Source organism: Phyllosticta capitalensis, assembly GCF_038381095.1.
Source record: "Phyllosticta capitalensis strain CBS 128856 chromosome Unknown BKA78scaffold_13, whole genome shotgun sequence".
Taxonomy (NCBI): Eukaryota; Fungi; Ascomycota; class Dothideomycetes; order Botryosphaeriales; family Phyllostictaceae; genus Phyllosticta; species Phyllosticta capitalensis.
Window position 1 is genome coordinate 1,222,021 of NW_027117451.1, and position 12,257 is coordinate 1,234,277.

At 55.1% G+C, this 12,257-nt stretch overlaps 5 protein-coding genes across 5 annotated transcripts; 2 read left to right on the forward strand and 3 right to left on the reverse strand.

Annotated features, from left to right (window-relative positions):
• Positions 1–422: 422 nt before the first annotated feature.
• BKA78DRAFT_328485 (uncharacterized protein) lies at positions 423–952 on the forward strand. The gene has a single exon (XM_066889596.1). It carries the CDS (start codon positions 484–486, stop codon positions 844–846), a length of 363 nt encoding a protein of 120 aa, XP_066738830.1. The 5' UTR covers positions 423–483; the 3' UTR covers positions 847–952.
• A 300-nt stretch (positions 953–1,252) lies between these two features.
• On the reverse strand, positions 1,253–3,505 carry BKA78DRAFT_328486 (nucleoporin protein Ndc1-Nup). Its single transcript, XM_066889597.1, has 4 exons — positions 3,215–3,505; positions 3,071–3,166; positions 2,306–3,018; positions 1,253–2,259 (listed from the first exon to the last, which is right to left on the reverse strand). Exons 1-4 carry the CDS (start codon positions 3,348–3,350, stop codon positions 1,321–1,323), a joined length of 1,884 nt encoding a protein of 627 aa, XP_066738831.1. The 5' UTR covers positions 3,351–3,505; the 3' UTR covers positions 1,253–1,320.
• Positions 3,506–3,618: 113 nt separating this feature from the next.
• Positions 3,619–5,064, forward strand: BKA78DRAFT_328488 (t-SNARE). The gene is made up of 2 exons (XM_066889598.1): positions 3,619–4,071; positions 4,161–5,064. Exons 1-2 carry the CDS (start codon positions 3,775–3,777, stop codon positions 4,689–4,691), a joined length of 828 nt encoding a protein of 275 aa, XP_066738832.1. The 5' UTR covers positions 3,619–3,774; the 3' UTR covers positions 4,692–5,064.
• Positions 5,065–5,129: 65 nt separating this feature from the next.
• BKA78DRAFT_328490 (uncharacterized protein) lies at positions 5,130–7,186 on the reverse strand. Its single transcript, XM_066889599.1, has 2 exons — positions 5,460–7,186; positions 5,130–5,380 (listed from the first exon to the last, which is right to left on the reverse strand). Exons 1-2 carry the CDS (start codon positions 5,914–5,916, stop codon positions 5,373–5,375), a joined length of 465 nt encoding a protein of 154 aa, XP_066738833.1. The 5' UTR covers positions 5,917–7,186; the 3' UTR covers positions 5,130–5,372.
• Positions 7,187–10,265: 3,079 nt separating this feature from the next.
• On the reverse strand, positions 10,266–11,865 carry BKA78DRAFT_357723 (EamA-like transporter family-domain-containing protein; the record flags this gene model as incomplete). Its single annotated transcript, XM_066892264.1, has 3 exons — positions 10,266–11,197; positions 11,250–11,403; positions 11,452–11,865. The coding sequence occupies 3 exons, from the start codon at positions 11,863–11,865 to the stop codon at positions 10,266–10,268; spliced, it is 1,500 nt and encodes a 499-aa protein (XP_066738834.1).
• Between the last annotated feature and the right edge of the window lie 392 nt (positions 11,866–12,257).

A 12,257-nucleotide genomic window follows, 5' to 3' on the forward strand; every position in this document is an offset into this window, starting at 1 on the left:
ACTCGCCACGCACCCCCAGCGCCTCCGGCAACATCAAGCACAAACATGACTTGTCCCGCCAACACGACGCCTCCAAAACCGCCTACAACGCGGCTGCCACCAAGCCGTCCCCCTCGCCATCGGCCGCCGAATCCGACCCGGCAGTCCAGGAGTTCCCGCCCACCCCAGCCGGCTACGCCGACGGCGACGACGCGTCTGCCGCCGCGGCCAACGCATGGCAGATGGAGACGGCGACGCAGCATTCGCAGCAGACGAGCGGATTCGCTGCTGCCAACGCCAACCGCAACTCCAGGTCCCCAACGCCGTCGGAATGCCCGCCGACGCCGCGTGCGCCCGATTACTGCAGCTCGAGCCCAGGCGCTATGCCGCACGACGACGTGGCTACTTCCTCTCTTGTCCCGCTGGACCCGATGGCGATGGATGTGGATGTGGATGTGGATGTAGGCGCCGTTGGCGAAGACAACGACGACGACGACGACGACGATGATGATGATGGCGCCGGCGTGGTGGAGATTCCTGCTCGCACCGACACGCCCATGGGCATGCCCGTGGCGACAGCGACGACAGCGACAACGCCCTCCATCTCCTTCTCGTCGCCCGCACTCTCCAAATTCCAACCCACCAGCAACGCAACCCCAGGTCTCCCCCTTGCGCGCCCACCGCCGCCTTTCCCTTCCTCTTCCTCTTCCCCCTTTCCTTTTCCCGTGCCCCAGCAATTCAGCACGCCACAGCAGTCGCTGCGTCGGAGCACGCGATCGACAGAGTGCAAGACGGACGGCGCGTCGCAGCAGGTGCAGCAGCAGCATCAGACACAGACGCAGCAGAAGCTCCCCGTCGAGCAATTGAGCGTGTGGCAGCTGCAGCGCGAGATTTTGCGGCTGTGCGCCGAGAGGGAGACGGCGCGGGCCCGCAACGAGGTGCTGAGGGAGTGGATGGGGGGAGTGAGATCGGCGGCAGCGGGTGCGGGAGTTGGTGGGGAGGTGGAGAGGATGGATGTGGATGGTTAGGGCAGGGCAGGGTAGGGTAGGGAAGGTTGGTGGATGCGTGGATGCGTGTTTTTGGGGTTTTTGACGGCGGGGTGAATCTGCTACGGTCGTGGTCGATGGTTGGGACAGGGTCTCTCTTGGTCCCCAGATTGGCAAAGAGCCGTGGTTGACAGTAGGATAGGAAGTCCCTCTTGGACCCTGGATTAGCACAGAGCCGTGGTTGACGGCCAGCGGATTGGAAATAGCAGACGACAAGTGACCAATGACAAAATTGAATGCAAGATGACTTTTTCTCTTTCTCACACTACCTCCTTGCTAGGCGGCGCCGCGGAGCTCACCTCCTCTCCTCGTCAAACAGCAGCCTTTCCCTCCATCCCTGGACCAACTCCCGTGCCTCGCGGACCTCCTTCTCGCTCATGTCCAACGAACTCAGAAAGACGCCGAACTCGGTCAAGATGGACTCGAGCCCGCCCTTCAATGCAATCAGCACCTCTCTGACGCCGTCCACCGTTCGGATGTCCCGATCTCTCGCCTCGTCGAAGGACACGTCGGTCCAGTGGGGCGGGTATGTGCGGACAAAGTCCTCAATCGCTCTGATGACGTCGGCAAAGGTGCGGATGATGGTCGCCACGTCGCGATTCACCATGGCGTATGTGTCCTCTGTGAGGCTGCGTAGTGCAAGCTGTGTGACGGCATTGGCGGCATTGCCAATCGACGTTGTATGGCTGTAGGGTGCGCCGAGCAGAACGGCAGCGACGCGGCGGTCAAAAGTCTGGCGGAAGGGCATGCCAATGGGGCTGCTGAGCACGTTGACCAACTTGGCCTGGAATTCCGTCAATAGCGTGGCTGGTTGAACGTGCTCGATGATGAGCTGCTGGCTACGGTCGACTGTTGACTTGAATGGGTGCTCTTCATTGGCGCCACCAATCCCACGGCGCCGCGCAAAGTCGTTGATGAGTTTGAGATTGCGCTCTTGGCTCGTCTTCGGTGGTCCAGAGGGGGCAAAGACATCGTCGTCCCTGAGAGGAGCAGGAATAATTGTGGAACGTGGCTTTTCAAGGGGTACCAGAGCCTTCTTTTCTTCTGCGGGCGGAGTGGGTGTCCCAGTTGAGCCAATGCGGGTCTTGATTTCTGTAATTTCCGCCAGGCAAGCTGCGATGACTTGTTTGACGGTTGCGCCGCCGGGTCGGTGCGACTCAAGCTCAGTGTAGATAGTCTTGCGGCGGTCTGGAAACCGGTTCGCAATAATGGCAAGTTCCCAAAACGCCATGTTCTGGCGACCATTAGTCAAAGCCTACGGTGTTAAAATTTTGACTTACGCGGAGAAGATCCTTCTTAAGAGTCAACCCGTTCAACAGGCTGCCGTTTGGATCCTTGGAATCATTCGTGATGGGTTGCATGGTCTGGTCCTTTTGCCTTTTCAACGGCTGCTTGGCCAAGTAGACTGAGAGAGCAACGTTGGCAAACTCCCAAAGTAGACTCAAGAGGAATCCCTGAGCAAACACGCGCACCGAAAGTCCAATGAAGTTGGCGGCTCGCGGCCTCATGTCCTTGATTGAAGGGTCCTGGAATTTGGCAAAGGGATAGGCGAATCCCCATGCCCTCATGCGGATGAAGAGAAAGTAGACGGCGTTTCCAAATATGATGAACAAAATCATCCTTGTCAGGACATCGTTCAGCATTGGCAGCAGTCGTCTCTTGAGAACAGTCCGCTTCGACCTCTCCTCCCCTGTAGCGTTGGCGGGCAGCTTGATTCTGCCATAATCCCTGTAAATGTGGACAAAGGATTGCACCACGGCGAGTTCGAGCAGCATGCTGTAAAAGTAGAGGGGCCTCTCGTTGAGCTTGGACCGATCCCATGCTTTGCCTTCGTCCACGAGACCAAAGTTGTCCTTCGCCGAGCGCGACCAAATGTAGACCGCCGAATAGAAAAAGGCTGAGCCGCCGTAGCAGATGATGGTGTATACGGTGTTTAGCCGGGGCAAGTACTGCCAGACTGTTTGTGCGCTGCAGGTGGTCATTCGACGGCCGGCTGTCCTACTGTCAGCTTCTTGTCCCAATGCGATCCGTCTTCCAATGCTTACTGTGCGCGTGTGACATGGCCAGGCAGAGCACAAATAGGTAGGATATGAAGAGGAGGAGAGCGCGAATCGCAGAGACGAACCAGAACCCGAATAGGACTGCGAAGCGTTAGTTGGACCTTTTCCGTGCAAATGGCGGATACTCACAGCTCCCCCACTCCCCTATGCACACTGACTCAATATAGCATAGAACCAGTGTAATCAGCATCACCCTGCCAAATTGGCGATGCAGAAACGGGGACAAAAAGTCCTTGTACGGACGCGCCAGTTTGGTCGCCGCCATTGCGCCGCGTTGTTGTTCGATCAGGTCGTCGAGGCCGAGGTTGAGAGGAGTCCAGTTCAGTCCATGGCACGCGGAGGAGGTGAAACAGGCAAAAGTCCTGGGGATCGGTACTCGGGAGCGCGGTGAAAGAGGTTGGTTCCTGACGGTTGCTGGTGCTTTCGCGAAATCAAAACAGATGCCAAGAAGACGTGGGCGGCAACCAATTTGGCCCAAGCTTCGGGCAGCGCACGAGCCCGCGATATGTCATCTGGAGCACCGACGACCGCCAACGACGCAACGACCTACGCAACCATCACCGCCCACCTATCAACGATCAGAATCGCTTTCACGGCACTTTCAACGCCTCTTATCAGGCACCAGCGTCTTCGCTCTACTTGCACCTTCTTCTCTGTAAATATCGTGTCGCAAAAACCAACCGCGCATCATGTCTTTTGACGACTCCTCCCGACTCGAGTCGCAACCCACAACTTGGCGTCGGCAGGACGACCCCGAGTACTCTGACGACCCGGAGTTCAGGCGGTTCACGAGCCAGCTCTCCGACCAGCTCTTTTCTCTGACTTCCAACGTCACCCGCCTTTCAAATCAGATTGCGCTGCTCGGCACAAAGCGGGAGACGGAGCGCGTGCGGGAACGGGTCCGTGACCTGATCGACGAAACAAGCAATGGCTTCAAGGAAGTTGGCGAAGGGCTCAAAAAGGTCCAACAGTGGCCGGATTTGAATGTGAGTTGCCATCACGAAATCTTCATCGACTTGCGCAACTCGAACTCAATCACATGGCTGCCTGAAACGGCGCTGACGCAATCGCATAGGCATCCCAAAAATTCACCCAGGGCAAGCTGAATCGCGAATTCAAAGCCTCTCTTACCGAGTTCCAAGTGCTCCAGCGCAGCGCCATCGAAAAGGAGCGAACTTCTGCAGCCGCCGCGCGCGCAGCTCTCGAAAACGCCGGCGGCAGCGCTACTTCTCCCTCTGGCCAAGGACCTGGCTCTCAGCAACTCCAGCAAGAACAAGAACAACTGCGCCTCGCTCCTCAAGACGAGGTCGACTTCCAGGAGAGCCTGATCATTGAGCGCGAGAGCGAGATCCGAAACATTGAGCAAAGCGTGGGAGAGCTGAACGAGCTCTTCAGGGACGTGGCGTACATGGTGCACGAGCAGGGCGAGCAGTTGGACATAATCAGCGAGAATGTCGAGGGCGTGAGGGATGACACCAGGGGTGCGAACACGGAACTTAGGACCGCATCGAGGCATCAAAAGGCGGCCAGGAATAAGGCCTGTTGCCTGTTGGTCATCTTGGCTGTGGTCTTGACGATTATCATTTTGGCCGTCGTCTTGGGCTGAGAGCCCCCAAAAGCTCTGCATCTCTGGCGGGTGGTTTTGTTTGGCTTTTGCTGCTTGTTTATACCCGCTGTTGCCTGTTTGCATAGGATAGTCTCTGGGCGCTTAGGAATTCACTTGATTCAAAACACCATCTGCTTTTGACGGACCGGCTTGATTAGCAGGTGTATTTGGCTCCGGATCGGTAGCACGGCTGGGGTCGCCATGAATCCAGAACATCCTTTATCACGCGTAAGCATCATCCCCAAAGATCGTTGCCATCATTGATTATACTACAGTGAGCAGTCTCTATGATAGGAAGACTTTCATCGACACGTTTAGCCAGAGCAAAGGACTTTCTGCCTGCCCCCCAACGATTGAAATCATTTCCAAGGACGCAAACAGACAGAGTGCATCTGTACGTCGAGGCGTTCCCCTTCAACCCAGTCAATCGGTCTGGGCTCGCAGTTCTATGTTCTTTGTTGCCCCTGATGCCCAAAATATATACTTCCTTTCCTCTCTCATAATCACGGGAATCACTCCACGTGCTGGCCGAGGGGATGTCATGATATACCTTAGGCAGACACGATCCCCATTCAAACGCTTCCACATGACAGTGGCGTTTGCCGTCCACAGCCCGACCGTTGAGCTATAAATCCTTGCTTCCTGTGCACTCTATGGACGCTCCCAAGTCTGACAAGCGGACTATGGTGGTGAGTTACCCAAAGACTTGCACACAGATATAGACCCAGTACTCGTTTTCGGGGCCGCTCGTCACTAAATCTTGCGCAGAACCCAAAAACGAGAGGACTTTACTGACCGCAGAAAAGTCGGCTGCCCTCAACCACCTGTCTTTGATGATGAGTGTGCGATCCATGGTCCCTTGATGAAGAGACACACGATCACCGTCCCGCGAAAGGCGCTCAAAGAAGCGCAAGACCGAGTCCCCACCTGCAGAGGGGGACTGCCCCCGCAAACTCGAAGTCAAACAAGGAGCTGCAGTTTTCCACAGGCGTCCAAGAAACCCGAAAGTCGACGAACCGTCAGGAATCTCACCCTGTGTCCCAAAATGGTCTCTGTCCCTGGTGCGACCTTTCCAGGGGGAGAGGCTAGGGAGTTTATATACCCGCTCGACGAGGGCTTTCGTACACGGTGCCCCTAATAGAAACCCGTCACATGAGCTTCTCTCCCTGTCTACCGCGAGCCTAGCGGTGTAAATTGTGGCATGGGCAATTGCCTGCGGTTGCATTCTAGATGCGAAGACGCATGGATACCCATATCCGTGCTTCTTGCAGTTCAGTACATGCACTCTTTTGGACCAGACCTGTCAGCCTCTCCGCACAAACGTCCTCGCCATATCCAAACAACACCCGGTCAAAACTCAACATTCTGCGCCGAACGCATTCCGCATCAAAATCCAGCAGTGACGCAGTCCATCCTCGTCAGATCCTGTCCATCTAGACGCAATCGACCAAATCCCCAACAATCCAAACCCGCGCACCTCCCAAACAAAGTCAGAAACAAGAAAGGCCCAGCCGACACCCAAACACAGTGATTTCCCATATAGAGGGTGAAGGTTCACCAAACAAACAGTGATTTCCCATCTAGAGGCTGAGTTCACAAGGACAACTGCTGCCTTGGGCTTCTGTCGTGACTCCAGGGCGAGGCCAGCGTGGCGTTTTATAGCTGAGGAAATGCGTCTGAGAGATTCTGGTGGGGGGTGGCTGTGTGCCGGTTTGCGGATGTTGGGGCGCTTTCGGTGCGCTTTCGGAGGGAGGTTAGGGGGTGGCATGGAGTGGCTGATCACATGGAAGGGGAGGGGAATATAAAAGCTGTGCCTGTGGGTGGTTTCGACTTTGAGTCTTCATCGCTTGGAGCACATTTGAGAGGTGTTGGGAAAGTCTACCATCGCCGCGTAATTGTGCCTTGGGCGTTGCCCGAGACTTCATTTTTCTGGTTCGTCGTGCTCTCAGCGCACACACATCCTCGGTCTGTCCTGCTGTTTGGAGTGCTCAAAACCTTCATCGACATGGTGTGATAGTGTCAAGTCTTCAGGGGATCACGTTGACGAGTGTCATATCTGTCCACGACGATCGATCCGGGGACGACCAAAAAAGCAGTAGAAGTGCTGCATTGCGGGCGCTCCGACAGAGCGAGGACAAAGTGTGAGCTTTCGACGTGGAAATTTTTTAGCAACTCCGGCTGTTGAGTAGTGAGTCTGCCCATCTGCCTTTCTGACTGAAGCAGGACAGCGACTTTAAATACTCGGCAACGTGAACAAGAGTCCAGAATCCAGCCCGCGTGATTCTCCGCTCTTGTGCGTATCGAGCATGGCCGCCAAATCACCTGCGACTAAGCCGCGTCCAAGCTTTCTTACTCTCGGTATTTAAACCGCACATCCTCCTCATCTCTCTCTCTTCGATGACGAGACCGCGGATGGCTGTAAGAGACAAATCCAGGCTTTTCCCTCCTCTAACTGTCCGGAGTGGGCTTCCAACATCGATGAAACTGCGTCGCGGCCGCTTCTGCTTCACCTGCGCGAGCATGGAAGCTCCTTTTCTTCTGCTCTTCAACTGTGACGGAGTTTCTCGTCAGACTTTGATGATGATGGAAATTGTCGATAGCTCGTGACTGCACCGGGGGGGGGGGGGGGGGAGGGAAAGGGGCAGGGCGTGAAAGCCACGAGCTGAAGCAAAGACAACAAGGACAAAACGTAAGGCGAAAGGTGCTATCCGGTCCCACAGTGGTCTGCCAGCCCGAGCACCCGACTGGTTGGGACAGAGTCTGCCTTGCTGAGATTTCAGAGAGCGCAAGAAAGTTTTTATAGAGATGTTTCGGAGGCAGAAGGTACGCATGTCACGTCGTTCGATCACGCGGACCTCTTCGGCTCGTGGTTAAATCAGGGGTCGGCCTGTGGTCTTAGGGGTATTTAAGCACCCAACTCTCAAGCGTTTGTTTCTCTGTCATGGCTACTTTGCAAGTGTACGCAGGGTGGTGGACACTGAGTTCCACTGCGAAAGCGATTATTGACCCGGTCTACTGCCAGAACCGGCTTGCGAGGCTATTCACTGGTTGTTCTGTCCTCTGTTTTTCGCTTCGCGCTACTTCATCCATCACGGCCAGACGATCATCAAGCGGAATTCGGCAGGGCATTACTTTCCGGTGTTGATGATTTGTTGAGAAGCTGTGATGTTGTCATGACGTCCTTCCTGTCATCCCTAGTTTGAGACAAGAGGACTGGAACATTGAGAAGCAGCTTGAAGAATGAAGAGTTCCGTTGTCACTCAACGATAGTGATCAAACTTCAGCCCGAAAGAGGGAAAGTCTGTTTAATCAAGGACTCGGATCTGTCTTGCCACGAGCCACGCAAACAACACAGTCGAGGGTTTTGGATTCTGCCAAGTCTTTCCTTCTGGTTTTCGGTTACTTACTGACCGATCAGCCAGCATGTGTTAATAGAGACTCCTTCACAGGTAGAGGGGCAAGTTTTATACCTCTCGTAGTCACCCCTGACCGCGTGACAAACCCCTTTCGGCATTGAATTTCAAAAGATGGCATGTGATGGCTCCAGGCAACCACCTGCCCCTGAGTTGCCTCGAGCGGGTACAAATTGGACCTGCTCTATCCCCAAGCCTCCTCGACGTCTTGCACAACTTTTTCACTCCTAGTGTGATGAAGACCTAAAGGCCTCAAATGCGACTTTCTGCGGTGGTCTGCTGTGTTGAGTTTCAGCCAAGTCTCGAAAGTCGTGCTACTTGTAGCGAAGTTTGCCCACGTCCAAAGATCTGAAGACTCCCGAACGTAGCTTCCCATTTTGCTGTGATGATGAGGCGAGCAATGCACGGATAAAGATCCGCTTCATCACTTCAAAACGCTGCCAACTTCACGCCAAAGAAGACAGACGCCGGGCAAATGGGTGAAATTGTCGTTCCGACGGGGCGGAAAAAGTTCCAGCGCACCACTGTTCGAGATTGCCTCCGACACCAAGAAGTATGCCATGCAGAATGTATTCGACCAATGTCAGCCTTGGTGTCTGCGCCGAGGGAAAGCTGACAGTAGTGGCGAAAAGTGCTGGGTTTTATACTCATCGGAGGGCAGCTTTCTGCGCAATGAACGGTGTGCGTGACTTGGGTTGCCTCGACACGGAAACAGCGGCAACCACGAGCATCCGCATGCAGGCGGCATCCATCCTCTGAAGCCCAGTCGCCTGTCTCGCGACTATAAAAGCAGCCCTGCAGTTACTGCGCTTCGCTCCATCGCTGCTAGTATCCACACCGAAAAGCAAAGGGCGCGCAGCCTCTTTTTGTGGTTGTTTGGCACTTGCAAGCACACAATCATCTCCGTCACCTACTCTTCCTTCTCGGACCCGGACTTGGTATCCCATCCACTTTGCGGAAGTGCTGGCAGATCGGCAGAAGGCAAGGCTGGGAAGGTCTCAGGGGCAGACTGTGCCGCGACCGACTTAATGTGATGATTGTGATATGCGTCAACGAGGATGGAGTGGAGACGGTAAGTAATGGTATTGTTGGATAATGGTGCCTCAAAATGACAGCAGAGAACTGGGAAATCGAGAGGGCGTATAGCCGCGCCAAAGGAGACGAAAGAACAGGCGCAAGAAACAGTCGAGCCTGACCAGTTAGGGGGGCTGATTGTGCAGATGGTCCTCGACACAGAGCGCCTGGAACACACAGATGTCGTGGAAAGCTTCTGAAACCAGAACGCTTTTATAGCCCGCAACGGCTCGGCCTAGACCACTCACATGCCAGAGACACCCAATGGCGAGCGACCAATCTGCAAAGAGTCAGCACATGGTACAGCATGTCCACAAGCACGGACATCGGCACGACGGCGCGACGGCAATCGTGCCCCTGACCCTTGGGTTTGATCAAGACACATGACCTCGCACCGCAGTCTGGCGTTGCTCTGTCGTGCGCGTATAAAGGCCGACACTGCAGCGGTGTACTCCTTTCTTGTTCACCAGCCCACGAGGCCTAGCAAGCTTGGAAGTATCGGAGCAAAGACGTACTCTCTTCGTGCCTATCCCGCCTTCACAAGTTTTCCACTGTGCGTTCGTCGCGGAGGAGTTGGCGAAGCCGGGAGATTTGACAGGGCGTAGTATTTTATGAGTGAATTGGGTCAGTGAGTGGAAGAGGCCGATGATTCTGATCTCGATTGGATGATGGTGATGTTTGAAAGCATTTCCGGATGGAAAAGAAACGTGTTAGCTGATGTTGTTGTTCCATGGGTCAGGGGTTGGTTGTGAGAGGAGAATAGGGAGACGGAAAACCGAAAAGTGTAGTCTTATGTGACCAATCTCTCTCCACCACAGTCATGTTCATTAGGTGGTTCGAGTTTTGCGGGTCGGGCCAGGAAGAGGTTTGAAGATTCATAGGCTCCGGAAAAAGTTGGAGCTTGTATATGAGAGATTTTGCCGAATGACCAACGCCGACCTGTCCATGCTACTACTGTGCCGAATGTCAAGTGATCCGCCGCTGCTTCTGTCTAGCCATGATGAGGTCTTTTCCAACATGCAATCTGAACACACCACATCTTCCGCAATTACCTCTGCTTCCAAGACCGACTTCTTCAAACGCCCATCTAATGCAGACCACTGACAGCTTGCTCTTCTCGGGCCATCTGTCTCTGGTTCTCCTGTCCATCGACCTCGCCACTCAACAATCCCACCTCCTCATCTTTCTTGGCTACCTCATCCTTTTGCTCATCACTCGTCTTCTTCCCAAACAGACGTCCTCCCGTCGCAACCACAATCGCGCTGCCAACAATGGCAGCAACACCACCCCAGCCCCACGCATCAGGCAGGGTGCCAAAGATGACGGCGTCCGAAAAGACGGCAAACACCATGGAGGTGTAGACCATGGCCGTCGCCGCATTGCCCTTGCTGCTCTTCTTTGGCCCGCTCGCCTTCTTACTGCCCGTGCCCTGCAGACCCATGGACAGCAGGAACTGCATCAGGAAGCCCGCCACGCCGAGCAAGATCAGCAGGGCCCAGTCCAGTGGCGCGTTGGGCAGGGCAAACGGCACGCTGGGAAAGGGCGGCGGCAGCGGCAGGAACGAGAGCACCGAGATGAGGCAGCAGGCGCCCGAGAAGTAGGTGACGGAGACGAGCGGGTGCGTCGACGTGCCGATGATGCGCAGCGTGGTGTAGGCGCACGAGGCGCCGCACACGCCGAGCAGCGCGAAGAAGATGGCGAGCAGCCGGTGCGCCGGGTCCGTGTCGTGGTAGGGGTCGGACGACGCGGATGATGAGATTTTGGCCAAGGCGCTGACGAGCAGCGTGCTCGGCGTGCCAGAGGGGTCGCCGCTGGCGGGGGGAGGCTCAGCCGAGGGAGACGAGAAGAGCGTGGCGGGGCGCGCGACGAGGACGACGCCAATGAGTGAGATGACGCCGGCAATTTGCTGCGTGCGGGTAAATGGTTCGCGGAGGAAGATGTAGCATGCTATGCAAGTGATGGTGGGAGAGAGGAAAGAAAGGACCGTTGCGTCGGAAAGGGGGAGATAGAGTAGAGAATCTGTCGAGTGTTAGAAGATTGGTTGGAGTGGTTGTTAATGTGGAGCACATACAGTACATCCCAAAGACGCCAAAGAAGCCGCCAAATCCTCGAATCAGCAGTAGCCACCGCATGTTTTTGGGACCAAAAGGTGCCTGGTCGACATTTTTCCACCACATGTACAAACCTGAGAAGACAAGCGTTATGCTCATTCTCGCAAACAACACCTGTGGAGCTCGTTAGACTAGCTCTCAACTCGCAAAGTCCACACTGACCTGGAATGGATGGTAGCCCTTGCCATCGTTGCCTTCGATTTCAAGAATCCTCGTCGCCGTATTCATGACGGTGTTGAAAATCTGCGCTATTAAAACTAGCAACAATCCTTTGTTTCCCTCCCAAATGTTTTCAAGCTTCTCCCGCCATGTGGGGGGAGACGGGTCACTCTCTGCGGGTTCTGAAGAGTCACGGCTTGCTGTGTTGGAGATGGAGCCGTTTGTGCCATAATTGCGGTTGGCCGACAGCAACGAAACAGACTCTGGTGACACGACGGATGGACGTTTTGTGCCGTTGCCTCTCAGGACGCCGCGGGAGCCGTTCTCGACTGCGTTGGCAGCTGTTGGGCGCGTCTCAGTGCTCAAATAGCCATGATTCGTGGCAGCAGCGCTTGGCTGAGTCTGGGGCACAGACATGATGTCTCGAAGGGTTGCTGGTAAGCAACTAGGCAGAGATGCAAGGAATACACATCAAAGAGTCTTGACAACGACGTCTAGGAACAGACGAGAAAGACAGCAAACCACAGTCACCTTTTTGCCTCAGACTCTGCAAAAAAGGCCAAAAAATAGTGGAGAAGAGAGAAAAGCAAGAGGGCGAGAGGAGGAAGAGAAATGTCTGGACCGGGTAAGAGAGAAGAGGCGCGCTAACCCCCACATGGTTACTAGAGTGCTGAGGAGCTTGCCTGATGTGGTTCCGCCATCGGCGCATCAATTACCTTGCATCACCAATAACTACTGTCGGCTGACAGGCTGCAGATGGGATGGCGCGCACATCGGAGCCAAATCGGAGCTGGAAGGCAAAGTCTGGT